The sequence below is a fragment of the Saccopteryx bilineata genome, chromosome 5 (genome assembly GCF_036850765.1).
Source record: "Saccopteryx bilineata isolate mSacBil1 chromosome 5, mSacBil1_pri_phased_curated, whole genome shotgun sequence".
NCBI classification, from domain to species: domain Eukaryota; kingdom Metazoa; phylum Chordata; class Mammalia; order Chiroptera; family Emballonuridae; genus Saccopteryx; species Saccopteryx bilineata.
The window spans coordinates 194,625,613-194,645,352 of NC_089494.1; the positions used below are offsets into that span (position 1 = coordinate 194,625,613).

The 19,740-nt window shown below is 40.5% G+C and overlaps 1 protein-coding gene and 1 non-coding gene across 6 annotated transcripts in view; one reads left to right on the forward strand and one right to left on the reverse strand.

Annotated features, from left to right (window-relative positions):
• The window catches only part of LOC136337613 (broad substrate specificity ATP-binding cassette transporter ABCG2-like), a 56,037-nt gene that overhangs the window by 12,860 nt on the left and 23,437 nt on the right, over window positions 1-19,740 (forward strand). For all 5 annotated transcript variants that reach the window (XM_066279086.1, XM_066279085.1, XM_066279087.1 and 2 more), the window contains 4 exons: window positions 13,706-13,765; window positions 14,385-14,499; window positions 15,076-15,228; window positions 16,468-16,625. In XM_066279086.1, the coding sequence (XP_066135183.1) occupies window positions 13,706-13,765; window positions 14,385-14,499; window positions 15,076-15,228; window positions 16,468-16,625 (486 nt within the window). The remainder of the gene's footprint in view (window positions 1-13,705; window positions 13,766-14,384; window positions 14,500-15,075; window positions 15,229-16,467; window positions 16,626-19,740) is intronic.
• TRNAG-ACC (transfer RNA glycine (anticodon ACC)) lies at window positions 6,837-6,912 on the reverse strand. Its single transcript has one exon. It is a non-coding gene; the product is annotated as a tRNA-Gly (tRNA).

The window sequence follows — 19,740 nt, forward strand, 5'->3', positions numbered from 1 at the left end:
TTGGACATTTTATAATTTTATGTTTAGAACTAAGTGAATAGAACCTAATGTCTTCTGTTGGGGGAAGGAGATAAAAAAATGACAATGAGAGTTCAAAAAGGTGAAAGTTTACTACCTTATTAGAAATCATTCTGTTCTGCTTAGTTTGTGTCTGCACCTCACATTTGGTTTTTCCTCACCAGCGCTGAAGATCTTTGCAAAAAAATGGTCCATTCCAGTAGATGTGTATATCTTATCATCTTCAGGGAAATTCATTATACTATTAGGAGATTTTTAAATTAATAATTTATTTTGAAATAATTTCAAACTTAACTCTTGTGGGAATATAACCCTTTTGCCCAGATTCCCCACCTGTTAACATTTCACTGCATTTGCTAGTCATTTTACCTACTTGGATAACCCATTGTCTTTAGCTCTTTCTGAACCATTTGAGAGAGCTGTCCATATGGTGCTCTGTTAACCCTAACTCCTCCAGTTTATATTTTTCAGAATAAGAGCCCTCTCCTATGTAACCACTCAGTCATTGTCTAGGACAGGGGTTCCCAAACTTTTTGCACAGGGGGCCAGTTCACTGTCCCTCAGACCATTGGAGGGCCAGACTAAAAAAAAACTATGAGGCCCTGGCCGGTTGGCTCAGCGGTAGAGCGTCGGCCTAGCGTGCGGAGGACCCTGGTTCGATTCCCGGCCAGGGCACACAGGAGAAGCGCCCATTTGCTTCTCCACCCCTCCGCCGCGCTTTCCTCTCTGTCTCTCTCTTCCCCTCCCACAGCCGAGGCTCCATTGGAGCAAAGATGGCCCGGGTGCTGGGGATGGCTCTGTGGCCTCTGCCTCAGGCGCTAGAGTGGCTCTGGTTGCAACATGGCGACGCCCAGGATGGGCAGAGCATCGCCCCCTGGTGGGCAGAGCGTCGCCCCATGGTGGGCGTGCCGGGTGGATCCCGGTCGGTCGGGCACATGCGGGAGTCTGTCTGACTGTCTCTCCCTGTTTCCAGCTTCAGAAAAATGAAAAAAAAAACAAACAAAAAAAACAACTATGAACAAATCCCTATGCACACTGCACATATCTTATTTTAAAGTAAAAAAACAAAACGTGAACAAATACAATATTTAAAATAAAGAACAAGTAAATTTAAATCAACAAACTGACCAGTATTTCAATGGGAACTATGGGCCTGCTTTTGGCTAATGAGATAGTCAATGTGCTCCTCTCACTGACCACTAATGAAAGAGGTGCCCCTTCTGGAAGTGCGGCAGGGGCTGGATAAATGGCCTCAGGGGGCCGCATGTGGCCTGCAGGCCGTAGTTTGGGGACCCCTGGTCTAGGAGCAGCCCAGGGCATGCAAAGCCTCAGAAAATAAGGACAGTGGTGGGTCCTAAGGGGCCATTGGTCACCATGCTCTTCACACAGTTGACTGATCATCACATGTTTCCTCTGTCTCATCCAACCTGATGTTTTCCTGTCTCTCTCTGGGTGATGGTAACCTGAACCAACTGGTCATGTTAGTGTCTGCCAGCCTTCACCACAAGGATACTGTTTCTCCCCGTGTGATTAATAAATCCCATAAGTGAAATTACCCTGACATTATTTCAAAACCTTCCTCTTCCTAAAACCTGAGCCCACCAGCTTCAGTCCCCATTGATGTCTCCTGCCTGAATCAGCAATAATTATCACTGTGATAGTTACCAAAGGCTGATTTTCTGTTTTCATTTTACTGTTCTGAATTGATTAGTTTGCATTCTACTAAGAGGAGAAATCTTTGTTCATCTCTTCATTCATTTATTTATTTTAGTAGACTCATGGATTCATATTATATCCAGTACCATTAAATAGTAATGGATTATCATCATTTATCCTGTTACTCCTATTGTTTTTTATTTGGTCAGTGGGAGACTGTGCAAGGTAGGTTCTGTTCTATTTTTAAAATTCTGTTTGTTTATTTTTAGTGAGCAAGAGAGAGAGAGAGAGAGAGAGAGAGAGGAAGAGAGAGAGAGATAAGAAGCATCAACTTATAGCCTGACCAGGTGGTGGCGCAGTGGATAAAGTGTGGGACTGGGATGCAGAAGGACCCAGGTTCGAGACCCCGAGGTCGCCAGCTTGAGCTCGGGCTCATCTGGCTTGAGCAAAGAGCTCACCAGCTTAGACCTAAGGTCGCTGGCTCCAGCAGGGGGTTACTCGGTCTGCTGAAGGCCCGCGGTCAAGGCACATGTGAGAAAGCCATCAATGAACAACTAAGAAGTCGCAACGCGCAACGAGAAACTGATGATTGATGCTTCTCATCTCTCTCCGTTCCTGTCTGTCTGTCCCTGTCTATCTCTGCCTCTGTAAAAAAAAAAAAAAAAAAAAGGAAGCATCAACTTATAGTTGCAGCACTTTAGCTGTTTATTGATTGCTTCTCATATGTGCCTTGACCAAGAGACTCCAACCAAGCCAGTGACCCCTTGCTTAAGTCAGTGACCTTGAGCTCAAGCCAGCTACTGTGGAATCATCTTGATGACAGTCGTGTAGCGAGGGGGGGGCAAGGAGGTCTATCATGCCCCGGGTGCCACTTGCAGAGGGGTACCAAATGGTCTCCAAGACAAACAAGAAAAGCGTAGTAGAAGCATAGTTAGGGGATAGGGGATGCCAATAAAGTGTCGTGCCCTGGGCACCAGTTATGTTTGCTATGCCATTGCTTGATGATTCCACACTTAAGCCCAGCGACCCTGTGCTAAAGCTGGTGAACCTTGCTGAAGCTCGATGAGCCCGCGCTCAAGCCAGCGACCTTGAGTTTCTAACTCAGGACTACAATGTCCCAGGTCAACGCTTTATCCACTGTGCCACCATTAGTGAAGCACTGTATTCTATTCTTTTTAACTCATTCTTTTGACATATTCTCTTATTCTTTGAGTATTTTTTTGGCCCAGCAAAAGTTTTAGATTCTGTATACTTCCCTCTTTGTACCTGGGATGAGCTGATGTTCCTTTTTGTGTAGTGTTGTATTTACTAACTAAGATCCGGGTGTTTGCAATCTTCATTGCTATTGGGATGTTATAGCTCCTAGGTTTTCTCAGGGGACAGACCTAGGGAATATATGTATGTGTACACACATCTAAATCTTTTTTTTAAATCTGTATTTGTATAGATTAACCCATAACCTCTTATTCTGATTTAATATCCTAAGGCAGTGTTTCTCAAACTCTTTGAAGTCGAGGCGCATTTAAAATCCTACAATTAATTGTAGGCGCATTATATACAAACTTCTGAGAAATATGTTATAATAATTATGTCAAATATTAAAAAAAAATCCAAGAGTACTTTTATGGTAATTAAACAAAATAAATACAACAAAATTTAATTTATTCTGACATTAAAAAACATTTTTATGTTACATTTTTTTGAGTTATGCTTTTTACAATTTGTAAAAAAGGGGTTAAAAATTTTAAAAACAACAGAAAAGTTATCTTTTTATATATAGATACATTCTTAGTAAGATTTAGTAAATTTGGCAGGTCCCCACACGAATGTGTTAAGTTTTTTCATTCTTGTGTTTATGAGAAACATGGGCCTGATGTATCCTAGCAATTTTGTCAATGTTTGGGCATATATTTGAAAGGCAAACTCTCATTTCCTCATCAATACATTGAAGAATTCCTCCCTTTTTACTCTTAATTGTGTTGAGTGCAGAAAACCCCCACCATACATATCATCTTAACTTTACACCAAACAAAGGATAGAAGAAACTTGCCTCCAGTCTTTCCAGAGAACATGGAGGATAGTGTAAACAATCCAGCAACACAGCTTAACAGCCTTTTGCGACCTAATCAGGCAAGTGAGGTGGGGGGTTGGGCAGACTGTCAGCTTATAGCCAATTCTCCACACCTCTGCCTCCCAAAAATCTAAACTCCAAAAACCCTGTTGGTTTTTTGGTCCCTGACAGGCACATATTTCTCTGGAATACCATAGGGTGCACCTGGAAATCTTCTAGGGCACACCAGTGCACCCTGGCACACACTTTGAGAACCACTGCCCTAAGGTCATTTTCACGTTTGTAAAACATTTTTTCAAAAAGTGAAAAACGTGGCTCTTGTTATTCTTAGTATACTTACTGATTAGCTCAATTAATTTTCTTATTCTTTTTTTTTTTTTTTTTTTTTTTCATTTTTCATTTTTCTGAAGCTGGAAACGGGGAGAGACAGTCAGACAGACTCCCGCATGCGCCCGACCGGGATCCACCCGGCACGCCCACCAGGGGCGATGCTCTGCCCACCAGGGGGCGATGCTCTGCCCATCCTGGGCGTCGCCATGTTGCGACCAGAGCCACTCTAGCGCCTGAGGCAGAGGCCACAGAGCCATCCCCAGCGCCCGGGCCATCTTTGCTCCAATGGAGCCTTGGCTGCGGGAGGGGAAGAGAGAGACAGAGAGGAAAGCGCGGCGGAGGGGTGGAGAAGCAAATGGGCGCTTCTCCTGTGTGCCCTGGCCGGAAATCGAACCCGGGTCCTCCGCACGCTAGGCCGACGCTCTACCGCTGAGCCAACCGGCCAGGGCGGCCATCTTATTCTTTAATATAAGCAATCACCCACCCTTCAGCTGTCTCTTCTGTTCTGCCGACCTTCCTTTGCAGTGTGATTTTGGGTGCTGGCCGAGCACTGCCATCGCATTTGCATGAAGAAGGGAAGGTAAAGTCTAATAGAAATATGTGTTATTTGAACATGATAAAGTAAGTAGGGAATGTAAGTAATTTTTTTTTGCAGTCAGACTATGCCTATTTTCCATAAGTTTTTTTTTATAGATAAATTTTTATTAATGTTAATGGGGTACATCAATAAATCAGGGTACATATATTCAATGAAAACATGTCCAGATTATCTTGTCATTCAATTATGTTGCATACCCATCACCCAAAGTCAGATTGTCCTCCATCACCTTCTATCTAGTTTTCTTTGTGCCCCTCCCCCTCCCCCTTCCCCTCTTCTCCTTCCCTCCCGTGCCCCCCCCCGTAACCACCACACTCTTGTCCATGACTCTGAGTCTTGTTTTTATGTCCCACCAATGTATGGAATCATGCAGTTCTTGGTTTTTTCTGATTTACTAATTTCACTCTGTATAATGTTATTAAGATCCCACCATTTTGCTGTAAATGATCCGATGTCATCATTTCTTATGGCTGAGTAGTATTCCATAGTGTATATGTGCCACATCTTCTTTATCCAGTCTTCTATTGAAGGGCTTTTTGGTTGTTTCCATGTCTTGGCCACTGTGAACAATGCTGCAGTGAACATGGAGCTGCATGTGTCTTTACGTATCAATGTTTCTGAGTTTTTGGGGTATATACCCAGTAGAGGGATTGCTGGGTCATAAGGTAGTTCTATTTTCAGTTTTTTGAGGAACCACCATACTTTCTTCCATAATGGTTGTACTACTTTACAGTCCCACCAACAGTGAATGAGGGTTCCTTTTTCTCCACAGCCTCTCCAGCATTTGCTATTACCTGTCTTATTGATAATAGCTAATCTAACAGGTGTGAGGTGGTATCTTATTGTAGTTTTGATTTGCATTTCTCTAATAACTAACGAAGATGAGCATCTTTTCATATATCTGTTGGCTATTTGTATTTCTTCCTGGGAGAAGTGTCTGTTCATGTCCTCTTCCCATTTTTTTATTAGATTGTTTATTTGTTGTTGAGTTTTATGAGTTCTTTGTATATTTTGGATATTGGGCCCTTATCTGAGCTGTTGTTTGAAAATATCATTTCCCATTTAGTTGGTTGTCTGTTTATTTTGTTGTCAGTTTCTCTTCATGAGCAAAAACTTTTTAGTCTGATGTGGTCCCGTTTATTTATCTTTGCCTTCACTTCTCTTGCCTTTGGAGTCAAATTCATAAAATGCTCTTTAAAACCCAGGTCCATGAGTTTAGTACCTATGTCTTCTTCTATGTACTTTATTGTTTCAGGTCTTATATTTAGGTCTTTGATCCATTTTGAATTAATTTTTGTACAAGGGGACAAGGTGTAGTCGAGTTTCATTCTTTTGCATGTGGCTTTCCAGTTTTCCCAGCACCATTTGTTGAAGAGGCTTTCTTTTCTCCATTGTGTGTTGTTGGCCCCTTTATCAAAAATTATTTGACCGTATATATGTGGTTTTATTTCTGGACTTTCTATTCTGTTCCATTGGTCTGAGTGTCTATTTTTCTGCCAATGCCATGCTGTTTTGATCGTCGTGGCCCTATAATATAGTTTGAAGTCAGGTATTATAATGCCCCCAGCTTCATTCTTTTTCCTTAGGATTGCTTTGGCGAATCAGGGTTTTTCATAGTTCCATATAAATCTGATGATTTTTTGTTCCATTTCTTTAAAGAATGTCATAGGAATTTTGATGGGAATTGCATTAAATTTATATATTGCTTTGGGTAATATGGCCATTTTGATTATGTTTATTCTTCCTATCCAAGAACAAGGAATATTTTTCCATCTCATTGTATCTTTTTTGATTTCCCTTAACAATGCTTTGTAGTTTTCGTTATATAGGTCCTTTACATTCTTTTTTTTTTTCTTTCATTTTTCTGAAGCTCGAAACAGGGAGAGACAGTCAGACAGACTCCCGCATGCGCCCGACCCGGATCCACCCGGCACGCCCACCAGGGGCGATGCTCTGCCCACCAGGGGGCGATGCTCTGCCCACCCTGGGTGTCGCCATGTTGCGACCAGAGCCACTGTAGCGCCTGAGGCAGAGGCCACAGAGCCATCCCCAGCGCCCGGGCCATCTTTGCTCCAATGGAGCCTTGGCTGCGGGAGGGGAAGAGAGAGACAGAGAGGAAAGTGCGGCGGAGGGGTGGAGAAGCAAATGGGCGCTTCTCCTATGTGCCCTGGCCGGAAATCGAACCCGGATCCTCTGCACGGTAGGCCGATGCTCTACCGCTGAGCCAACCGGCCAGGGCTTACATTCTTTGTTATGTTTATTCCTAGGTATTTTATTTTTGTTGTTGCAATCGTGAAGGGGATTATTTTTTTGAGTTCGTTTTCTAATATTTCATTGTTGGCATATAGAAAGGCTATGGATTTTTGTATGTTAATTTTGTATCCTGCGACCTTACTGTATTGGTTTATTGTTTCTAGTAATCTTTTTGTGGAGTCTTTGGGGTTTTCGATGTATAGGATCATATCATCTGCAAAAAGTGAAACCTTTACTTCTTCTTTTCCTATATGGATGCCTTTTATTTCTTTCTCTTGTCTGATTGCTATGGCCAGAATTTCTAGTACCATGTTAAATAAGAGTGGAGAGAGTGGACAACCCTGCCTTGTTCCTGATTTAAGGTGGAAAGTCCTCAGTTTTATGCCATTTAATATGATGTTGGCTGATGGTTTATCATATATGGCCTTTATCATGTTGAGATATTTTCCTTCTATACCCATTTTATTGAGTGTCTTAAACATAAAGACACTCATGTGTTGTATTTTATCAAATGCCTTTTCTGCATCTATTGATACGATCATGTGGTTTTTGTTCTTTGTTTTGTTGATAGGGTGTATTACGTTAACCGTATTATGTATGTTGAACCATCCTTGAGATTCTGAGATGAATCCCACTTGATCATGATGTATTATTTTTTTAATATGTTATTGTATTCGATTTGCCAGTATTTTGTTTAGTATTTTAGCATCTATATTCATTAGAGATATTGGTCTGTAGTTTTCTTTTTTTGTGCCGTCCTTGCCAGGTTTTGGTATGAGGGTTATGTTGGCCTCATAAAATGTGTTTGGAAGTATTGCTTCTTCTTCAATTTTTTGGAAGACTTTGAGTAGAATAGGAACCAAGTCTTCTTTGAATGTATGATAGAATTCACTAGTATAACCGTCTGGGCCTGGACTTCTATTTTGGGGGAGTTTTTAAATAACTTTTTCTATTTCCTCCCTGCTAATCCGTCTGTTTAGGCTTTCTGCTTCTTCATGACTTAGTCTAGGAAGGTTGTATTGTTCTAGGAATTTGTCCATTTCTTATAGATTGTTGAATTTGGTGGCATATAGTTTTTCGTAGTATTCTACAATAATTCTTTCTATATCTATGATGTCTGTGGTGATTTCTCCTCTTTCATTTTGGATTTTGTTTATATGAGTCCTTTCTCTTTTTTCCTTGGTGAGTCTTGCCAAGGGTTTGTCAATTTTGTTGAGATTTTTAAAGAACCAGCTCCTTGTTTTATTAATTTTTCCTATAGTTTTTCTGTTCTCTATTTCATTTATTTCTGCTCTAATTTTTATTATTTCCTTTCTTCAGCTGGTTTTGGGTTGTCTTTGTTCTTCCTTTTCTGGTTCCTTAAGGTGTGAAGTTAAGTGGTTCACTTGGATTCTCTCTTGTTTGTTCATGTGGGCCTGAAGTAATATGAACTTCCCTCTTATTACTGCTTTTGCTGCATCCCAGAGATTCTGATATGTCATATTGTCATTTTCATTTGTCTGTATATATCTTTTGATCTCTGTACTTATTTCTTCTTTGACCCATTCATTTTTTAAAAGTATGTTGTTTAGTTTCCATGTTTTTGTGGGGTTTTTTTCCTCTTTTTTGCAGTTGAATTCTAGTTTCAAGCCTTCATTATCAGAAAATATGCTTGGTACAATTTCAATTTTTCTGAATTTGCTGATGTTGTTTTTGTGGCCCAACATATGGTCAATTCTTGCGAATGTTCCATGTACACTATAGAAAAATGTATACTCTGTCACTTTGGGATGAAATGTCCTGTAGATGTCTATCATATCCAGGTGCTCTAGTGTTTCGTTTAAGGCCAATATACCTTTATTGATTCTCTGTTTGGATGACCGATCTAGAGCCATCAGCGGTGTATTGAGGTCTCCAAGTATGATTGTATTTTTGTCAGTTTTTGTTTTTAGGTCAATAAGTAGCTGTCTTACATATTTTGGTGCTCCTTGGTTTGGTGCATATATATTAAGGATTGTTATGTCTTCTTGATTCAGCATCCCATTAATCATTATGAAATGACCATTTTTGTCTCTGAGTACTTTTGCTGTCTTGTAGTCAGCATTATTAGATATGAGTATTGCTACACCTGCTTTTTTTTTGGATGTTATTTGCTTGGAGTATTGTTTTCCAGCCTTTCACTTTGAATTTGTTTTTATCCTTGTTGCTTAGATGAGATTCTTATAGGCAGCATACAGTTGGATTTTCTTTTTTAATCCATTCTGCTACTCTGTGTCTTTTCATTGGTGAGTTTAATCCATTTATGTTTAGTGTAGTTATTGACACTTGTGGATTCCCTATTGTCATTTTATAAATTGCTTTCTGTTAGTTTTTTATCTTGTTTGATTCTTCTCTTTTGTTTTTCTATCATTTGTTTTTGTTTGTTTGTATTCTGACTTGTTTCCTCTGTTGCTACCTTTTTTTATCTCATGTGCTTCTGTGGTGGTTTTTTCAAGGGTGGTTACCATTAAGTAATGAAAAGGGTACCTACCATATTCATTGTGGTGCCCTATCTTGCGAGTGTTTCTGCACTTCATCGTCCTTTGCTACTGTTAATCTCTGTCCTCTCCCCCTTTTTTTTGCTTTTCTAGTCATAGTTTAAATTTGGTTTTATTGTGTTCTTGGTGGAGCTTTTACTTGTGGTTTTGTTTTGTTTTGTTCTTTGAATCTGGTTGGAAAACCCCCTTTAGTATTTCCTGGAGTGAGGGTTTTCTGATGATAAATTCCCTCATCTTTTCTATATTTGTGAATGTTTTTATTTCTCCTTTGTACTTGAAGGATAACTTTGATGGGTATAGTGTTCTTGGATGAAAGTTCCTCTCTTTCAGGGCTTTCAATACTGGGGTCCACTCTCTTCTAGCTTGTAGAGTTTCTGCTGAAAAATCTGATGATAATCTAATAGGCCTTCCTTTATATGTTGTATTCTTCTTTTCCCTGGCTGCCTTGAGAATTTTTTCTTTGTCGTTGGTTTGTGCCATTTTCATTATGATGTGTCTTGGAGGAGGTTTGTCATGGTTAAGAAAACTTGGTGTTCTGTTTCTTCTTGAATTTGAGGCTTTAGTTCTTTCCACAGGCTTGGGAAGTTCTCATCTATTACTTGTTTGAATAAATTCTCCTTTCCATTTTCTCTCTCTTCTCCCTCTGACATACCTATTATTCTTATGTTATTCTTTTTGATGGAGTCAGACAATTCCTGTAGGGCTTTCTCATTTTTTAAAATTTTTGAGTCTCTCTTCTCTCTGTTGAACCTGAAGTTGCTTGTCTTCTATGTCACTAATCCTACCTTCTATCTGGCCTGTTCTATTAGCTAAGCCTGTTAACTCATTTTTCAGTTCATGAATTGAGTTTTTCATCTCTGTTTGATTTGTTTTTTTAGTTTCAATTTCCTTGGTAATATATTCTTTGTGTTCGTTGAGTTGTTTTCTGAGCTCCCTAAATTGCCTTTCTGTATTTTCTTGTATATCTCAAAGGATTTTTAGGATTTCTATTTTAAATTCTCTATCATTTAGCTCCAAGGTTTTCAATATATTAAATTTTTTCTCCATAGATTTTTCCACATCTATCTGTGTTACTTCTCTTTCTTTTGTATCCATGATATTTCATTTCCTTTTTCTTAATGGCATCTGAGGGTGGTCTTGTTGATAGCACTTTGCCTTCAGGGTATAGAACTCTCAGATGCTCCAAGGATAGATTTTTCTGTCTCTGGTGGATGAACTTGTTGAAATTTTGGGGAGATTTTTTAGTTGCGCTCCTCACGGCGCCATTTCTGTGATGTCAGTTCCATAAGTTTTTTGTACTTCTTGAAATTTACTTTTATTGAAAATGTTTGTTTTTCCTAAATGATTGTCATTTATGAAAATGTAGAGACTCATTTATTCTACATATTTGGATGTCTACTAGGAAACTGACATTTACAAGATTCTAGTGACAGACGTATGCCTTCTGTTCTCAGCAGTTTAATGGGGATTTTGCCAATTCCCCAAGAACACTTCACTGTGCTGTTCTACTGTGCTAGAGGGATGAGAAGACATGGCTGCCCCTGTCCTAAACTGGAGGGCCAAGGGCATGCGGAGACAGAAATAGAAGAGAGTGAGTGGGTGTGTGTGTGTGTGCGTGCGTGTGTGTGTGTGTTTAGGGCAGGGTAAGGAAGAATGATGCTACAAGCTGTGGGGATGGCACTCAGTTTTGACTTCTTACCAATTAAATGAGATTTACCATTATTGCTAAAATGTAATAAATGGGACAGGAATCCTGTAGCTAGGTTTCATTTCATGTATTTAATACTCACTGGTCTGTCCTTTTTAGACCACTATGCTGCATGCTGTGGAAGGGAGGATAAAAGATGTCACAGTGCTTGTTGGCAGGTTTTCCAGGATAGTGAGGGAGACTCCCTGACATGAAAATGCTATAAAGCAATAAATAAGGGTGTGTTTTGAAAGAGGATGTGGTGAAGCAACAAGGGAATTGTAAACTATGGACTAGAACAGAGGTCAAACTTTAAAGGGCCCGATAGTGAATATTTTTGATGATATACCTACTCAACTCTATCACTATAGCAGGAAAGTAGCCATAGACATAAATGGGTAAGTGTGGCTCGGTTCTAAGAGCACTTGGTTTTTGAAATCGATTCTGACCCATGGCTTAGAAGAGTGCCTTCTACATACATTGTAGACAGAGAATAATTGTGTTGAGTTAGTGAAGGGAAAACTAGCCCCTGCTCTAAACTGAAACTCATTCAGTTATGATCACCCATTGTTTTTTTGTAATGCTAGGGTTTAGTGCCACAGGAAGCCAACTCAGGGACCTGTAAAATTCTTGATCTTAGAGCACTCATATTGCAATTTGGGTTACTCATTTAGGGAGGCTTGGTCTTTATTTGAGTAGATATTTTTAAAACCTGGAAAGGTTTTCTTACTGCAGAAGATACAGTAAGAGCTATAAATAAATGCATCTTGATATTACTCCAGGGAGGAAAGCTCCTGAAAGAATAGGTATCTTTTTGTTTTAGAGCTCACGTCTGATTTACCCAAATCACTGAATCTGCCCAGTGTTTCAGTGAGAGGAACCTCAGGTAATAAGCAACGTGGAAGGTCCATTTCACCCTAGCAGCCGCTGGGTGCTTCACACTTGTGAAGATCAAGCACAAGAGGCTGATGTGCTCCCGGCTGAAGCAGTGTGTCCAGCTGCGCTGTGAAGTCGATTACTCACAGCAGTTGTATAATCATTGTATTTGCCTCTGTGAAAGTCATTACCTGGGAATGAAACAGCCTCCACTTTGCACCTTCCCCTGGGATAGATACTGTATTCTCTGGGGCATAAATTCTGATTTCCCTACCACTTCCACAGAGATTGGGCTTAGGCAGCAGGGTTTAGAAAGGGCTTTGTCAGACCTTTGTTCTGCCATCTGTGTGTCACTGCAATGGGCCTCTCTTTATTCTCCTTACTCCAGGACACTCTCCTTGCATCTAGTTACCTTCAGAGTAAAATTCCAACTACGTATTTGTGTTCTTCTTGAGTCTCAGCACAGTCAACTCTGCCTTAATATTCTATACCTTCCTGCCCTCCATCTGAATATTCCTACCCTCAAACATCTCCATAATTTGTCTGGAACAAGCAGTGTCTCAGCCACATCTGTACATCCTTAAAGGTCATCCCTGATGGAAAGTGCTGTCTCCCACATCTGATTCGAGAATTTGCAAGTCTATTTGGCTGACACTTGATAAGAAAGAAAATTATAGAGATGATATAGTTTGAGGGCATATGTTTTAGTTTTACAGTTGGATTGAGAATTTGGTCAGGGTTAGAACTGGTGGTGATTTCTTTTTAATGTCTGAGGTGCTTTTTTCAAGCCATTGAATCTCTACTTCAGATACATTGTTCCGTGACATGACTAGACTTGATGAGTGAGAGTGCTAATAATGATGTTTCTAGAAATCTATTGACTATTTACTTATGTAGAACTTGACCAGGTAGAAATGAGGTGACTTGAAAAACTTATCAACAAACACTGAAGACCTGTGTAGCACTTTACCTTGTGTTAAGAGAAGTAAGTATAACAGATATTTTACCAGAAACTTTTACTTCAAGGAACCCTGAAAGTTTGTGAGTCCTTTTCCAAAGAGTGTTAGTGGTTTAGAGAATAAGTGAAAGGAATTTAGGGGGACCTGAGCCAGTTTTCATAAAGGTGCTGACTAGTGATGATATTCTTTGTTTATTAGACTTCTATTAATTGATGATTCAGTTTCTTTTTCCTTTAAGACTTGGTTTATACTTGTTTTCTGTCTGATTTCATCAACTTTCATTGTGTGTATTAGTAGAACCAGTTTTTTTTTTTTTCTTTCTCAATGTGGAAACGGGGAGAGACAGTCAAACAAACTCCCGCATGCACCCGACCGGGATCCACCCGGCACGCCCACCAGGGGCGAGGCTCTGCCCACCAGGGGGCGATGCCCTCTGGGGCGTCGCTCTGCTGAGACCAGAGCCACTCTAGCGCCTGGGGCAGAGGCCAAGGAGCCATCCCCAGCGCCCGGGCCATCTTTGCTCCAATGGAGCCTTGGCTGCAGGAGGGGAATAGAGAGACAGAGAGGAAGGGAGGGGTGGGGGTGGAGAAGCAAATGGGCGCTTCTCCTATGTGCCCTGGCTGGGAATCGAACCCGGGTCTCCTGCACGCCAGGCCGACGCTCTACCACTGAGCCAACCGGCCAGGGCCTAGAACCAGTTTTTAAGTGAACCAGTAAATCAGTCTGTTTCTACATTTACAGTGGGATCATGAGACCTGGCCTCAACGCCATTCTGGGACCCACAGGTGGAGGCAAATCTTCGTGAGTATAACAGAGTATCAGTGAGCTTTTCCTTTGCAGTTTTAATGTGCTTTTAAAGGTCACTTTTACATGGACAAGTATTGGATGAGTATTTGCTGCATGTCTAGTCTGGTTTTAGGCACTATGGATGGCATGCAGTTATGTCAGCTGTGGTTCTGTCCTGAGGAGCAGGAAGTCTTAGTAGGTCTAATAGGACATGATTAGGTGATTGGCCTACAGCTGTCAGCTATGATTTGACCTAAAGGAGAGGAAAAGGAAGGGGACAAAATTGAAAGTGGAGAGATGGATTAAAGGCATCAGTGAAGGCTTGAGTCTCAGCTAAAGGAGCACATTACCTGTGTTGGGACCCCTAGGTCAGACAGCCTGGAGGGCAATTTGGGGGTCTGTTCTGGATCAGCCCACAGTGTCTTGCTTTCATGTTTCTGGGCTTTATTATAGCACAGAGTAAAAAATAAAGGAAGTTGAGGAATTAAAAAATATATACAATTATAGTTGAATACTAGACTATCTTGATCTGTTAATTTTCTAACTTGTGCAAAATTTGCATTCTGAATAGCTAAGAGATACAGACTTGAGTCAGAGACAAAACAACAACAACAATATATATGTCCTTTTGTAGGTTGTTAGATATCTTAGCTGCAAGGAAAGATCCACAAGGATTATCTGGAGATGTTTTGATAAACGGAGCACCTCGACCTGCCAATTTCAAGTGTAACTCAGGTTACGTGGTACAAGTAAGTATTCATGGATTTTTTATTTATTTATTTTTTTTAGTATTCATGGATTTTCATTTTAGATTTCTCTGGCTTTATGTGAACAAGTTCCTTTGCTGATAGTTCAGTGTGCTTCTGATTAATTATACAATATAAGCATAGAATCAACTTTCGTTACAACATTTTATAATCTCCCATAAGATACAGAATAGTGTGAAATGAAAAGGCAGGGAGAATCTAGAATATGACCCTTGTGAGAACAAAAATATCAATTCTAGTTATTATATTTCTAAAAGATATTACTATTTTACTTTCCCCCTACTTTTAACTATCTCTGTTCCTTAGCTTAGAGAAGTATTTTGACAAATATTGTATAAAGCAACTTGGAAATGTCTGCTAACAGTCATCATAATTATCTATGTTCTATTCAGGTGAGAATTATTTGATCAAGCTTTGTAGCTATTCAAATACAGAGTTATTTGTATAATTGTATGTTCATTAGCTAGACTTTCCCTTGGATATGTCATTTTTGTGGATTAAGTTATATAAGTATATTGAAGACTGCTATGTCTTGTTAAAATGTCATTTTGCTTTAAGGATGATGTTGTGATGGGAACTCTGACAGTGAGAGAAAATTTACAGTTCTCAGCAGCTCTTCGGCTTCCAACCACTATGACGAATCATGAAAAAAATGAACGAATAAACATGGTCATTCAAGAGTTAGGTCTGACTAAAGTGGCAGATTCCAAGGTAATGTGGAATAAAACCGATGGCATCATCACCAGCAAATAGGACCTCCCCTGTGTGGGTAGTGTAACTCTCATTCAGAAGTTTTCTGTAAAGCATATGGTCAAAAGTGGCTGCTTCCTGTGACAATGAGAACAATAACCAGTTATATAATAGAGAGGTGGAAATTAACCAGGAAAAGAAAATAAAAGATGACCCAATCCCGGAAGTGCAGTGTGTCAGTGTGGACTAGTGTTCTTTCAAAGACCACGTGCCCCTTCCTGTGGTTCCAGCTCTTGATCCTCCCCCAACTAACTGTCTCATTCAGTGTCTGTTCACTAACTCTCCTGCTTTCTGTTCTCTCTTCACCCTTGTAGCTTTTCTTCCTCTCTTCCTCCCGGGAACTTGTTCTGTTGCACTGGCAGTGTATTTCTGGAATTCACAAATGACGAAAATCCCAAGGTTCTTGCTCCGTATGTTTCACTTTTCTGTCTTTGTCTTCCAAAATTATTTTCAATGAAGTCAATGTTTAGTTCTAGTTTGTGTAGTGTTCAAGTTGTTTTCCTATATATATTCTTTCTTATGGCACTTTGGCTCCCTTTGCTCCCCCACTCTTCCCCTCTCCCTTCCTCCTGCCAGTGATACTTACACCCTATAGAATACTGTACCTTCTGCATTTGTCTGAAAGTGAGTCAGGAATTTTACAGTGAGTTGGGGTATAGACAGGGTCAATTTGGAGAGCCTAATGGTGTAAGAGGTGCTGATGTGGATGTAGAAACTGAACTTTCTTAGCTGCCAAAGCCCAATTCTTCTTGTGAGTCCACTTGAGGACTTTTTTCCCGAGAGCAGGGGGAAATAGGGAAGGGTGTAAGAAGACTAATAAATTATAGATCTTTTGCCTAGTCCTCTCCTATCTTTATCTTTTTTTTTTTAGGCTGTGATTTCACTATGTCAGGGCCATGTCTGTAAGTTCTAACTTAGGATATTAAATCTAGATATCTGACTTGATAAGAAACATGTAGAATTGTTTAAAGCCTGCATGTGATACGAGGCTTAGCAACATGCCATCTGTGAACTGAGCCTCAGCTTGCTTGTCCAAGTAAGAGAATCCCACCTCTTCTCCCAAGTACTCACTTATTTGCTGTTCAGAATAAATGAGGACATGAAATAAAGTGCTTCTACAGGTTTAGCTCGTGTTAGGAGCACGACAGACAGTAGTGGCTGTGGTTGTTGTTGTTAATAATGATAACACTTGTGTGTTAGGTTGGAACTCAGTTCATCCGTGGTGTGTCTGGAGGAGAAAGGAAAAGGACTAGTATTGGAATGGAGCTCATCACCGATCCGTCCATCTTGTTCCTGGATGAGCCCACAACTGGCTTAGACTCAAGCACAGCAAATGCTGTCCTTTTGCTCCTGAAGAAGTAAGTGCTATGGGAACATTATCCTTACATTTGTGCTATATCTGATGACCTACTATGTACAAGGTATTGTTAGTGCTCCCAGTGATTTAGCAGTGAGCATAGCACACAAACATTTCTTTCTTCTTTGTTGGAGGGGAACAATCAGTTAACAAATATAAATGTTTCAAGAAAAATAAAGCAAGCTACGAGCATAGGGAAGATGATGTGTCAGCAGTAGGGCAGTGCCATATGACAGAACAGGATGACCAGTGAAGACTCAGTGATGTGCCATTTGAGCTGTGAGAGATTGGGATGTCCTGTTGGAGGGAACAGCCAGTAGCTCTGAAACAGACCAGTTGTAATGTGTTTGAAACTCAAGACATAGGGAATGGAACCCAGTGAGTTCTGAGTTGGTCAGTGAATTAGTTTGCTCAGGCTGCCATAACATAGTACCATAGACTGGGTGGCTTAAGCAACAGAAATTAACTTTTTTCAGTCTTGGGAGTGAAAAATCCAAGATCCAGGTGGCATCAGGATTGTTTTTTCTGAGATCTCTGTCCTTATAAGTAGGCTGTCTTCTCACTGTGTCCTCGTATACTCTCTGTGTGACTATATAAGCCACTAAAAAAGCAATAACTGGCCTTTATTATCCCTAGGTGACCTGGGAAGCTTTAGAGAGTTTAGAAGAGAGGCATGGCAGCTGTGTAGAGAAAAGATCGCACAGATAGGCAAGGGCAAGTACAAAGCAATCAGATAAGAGGCTGCCTGTAGTAGCTCAGCTGAGATGTGACTGTGGCCTTGACTAGCATGGTAGTGGTGAGACTGTAAGAAGTGGGTGAATTCTGTATTTATTTTGAAGATAGACCCATTAGACTAGCTCATGAATAGGATGTGCAATGTGAGTATTGAAAGGATGAGTTCTAGAATTTGGGGCCTAAAAAATGGAAAAATGGAGTAAAAGAAACAGCATTTTCTTTTATCAAGATTAAAGACTATGAGAGGATGATGTCAATCAAAGAAATTTCAAAAAGTCAAGTGTTTTGACATCTTTTGTTATATTAAATTTTTCTAAAGTTTCAGTCTTAGAGAAAAGGTACAAGAATTATATAAAGCAAGTTCCATGTCCTCTTATCTAGATTCTCTAACCCTTAGCATCTAACTGCTTTTGCTTTTGCTCTGTCCTATAATTTCATCTATCTATCCATCTATCTATCTATCTATCTATCTATCTATCTATCTATCTATCTATCTCTATTATTCTGTATCATCTGTAAATTCTCTGGAGTGTAATTTCAAAAATCATAGCACTGTTTTTTTTGTGTGTGTGTTTTTTTTTAACTGAGGCAGAGATAATAGACAGGGACAGACAGACAGGAACGGAGAGAGATGAGAAGCATCAATCATTAGTTTTTCGTTGCGCATTGCGACTTCTTAGTTGTTCATTGATTGCTTTCTCATATGTGCCTTGACCGCGGGCCTTCAGCAGACCGAGCAACCCCTCGCTGGAGCCAGCAACGTTGGGTCCAAGCTGGTGAGCTTTTTGCTCAAGCCAGATGAGCCCGCGCTCAAGCTGGCGACCTCGGGGTCTCGAACCTGGGTCCTTCTGCATCCCAGTCTGACGCTCTATCCACTGTGCCACCACCTGGTCAGGCCATAGCACTGTTTTTACATGATTACCTGACACACGTCCCAGCCAGGAAGTCACATTGATACCATTGCTGCCATTTAATCCATCAACTGCAGTCAGCAGTATCTCTCTTTCCTTTCTGTTTTAGATTCCTCTGCATAAATATGTTTTTCTAAGCCTAATTGGTTTCTCAGTCATCCTTGCCTTTTAAGTCCGCACAGGTCTTCAGTGGTTCCCAACCTTTTTTGGGCCAGTGACTGGTTTAATGTCAGAAAATATTTTCACGCACCAGCTTTTAGGGTGGACAGATAAATGTATCACGTGAACAAGACAAGCATCAAGAGTGAGTCTTAGACGGATATAACAGAGGGGATCTGGTCATTTTTTAAAAATAAAACATCGTTCAGACTTAAATATAAATAAAATGGAAATAATGTAAGTTATTTTCTCTTTCTCTGAGGACCAGTACCAAATGGCCCATGGACCAGTACTGGCCCATGGCCTGGGGGTTTGGAATCACTGCTCTAGAATACATTTTACAGAACACAGCATCTTTCTTCATGCCAGAGAGCTCTAACCTAATCTTTCCCAGGCTCCACTGCTTACACTCATAACGTGGGTCTTGTTAAATGCAGATTCTGTCTCTGCAGCTCTGAGGTAGACCCCAAGATTCTCCATTTCTAATGGAGATATTGATCCTGACGCCATTGGTGCTCAGACCACACGTGGTGTAGCAAGGCTCTCAGAACAACCCACTTCCCTGCATCCTATTCTTGACCGACTCCTTATGGCCTACTGACTGAAGTTCCTGCTTTTAAATAAAGGGATTAATCATGGCTTCTTTATTTATTTATTTTTATTTTTTACAGAGACAGAGAGAGAGTCAGAGAGAGGGATAGACAGGGAATGAGAGACAGGAATGGAGAGAAATGAGAAGCATCAATTATTAGTTTTTTGTTGCGACATCATAGTTGTTCATTGATTGCTTTCTCATATGTGCCTTGACTGTGGAACTACAGCAGACCGAGTAACCCCTTGCTCAAGCCAGAGACCTTGAATCCAAGCTGGTGAGCTTTTTGCTCAAACCAGATGCTTTTGCTTGAGTCCACGCTCAAGCTGGCGACCTCGGGGCCTTGAACCTGGGCCCTCCGCATCCCAGTTTGACACTCTATCCACTGTGCCACTGCCTGGTCAGGCATGGCCTCATTTTTTTATGTAGTCTCTCTCCTCCCTACTCCTCAATCCAACTCTGAATGACACTGAACTACTTGCAGTTTCCTGAATAGACCTTGTCATCGCACACTGTGTCCTCTGTGTTCCTTCACCTTGACTAGCTTTTCTCTTTCTTCGTGGCTTATTCCTGTTGGCCCCCTTGACACTGTCTTATATCATTTACAGACTGGTTATAGTCTCCAATTCTGCTTATAAGGAACCCCCTCAGTTATTTCTATTCCATATTGAATTGAAATGATTGATTTACTGGCATGTGTTTTGGGGGATTAGAACAAA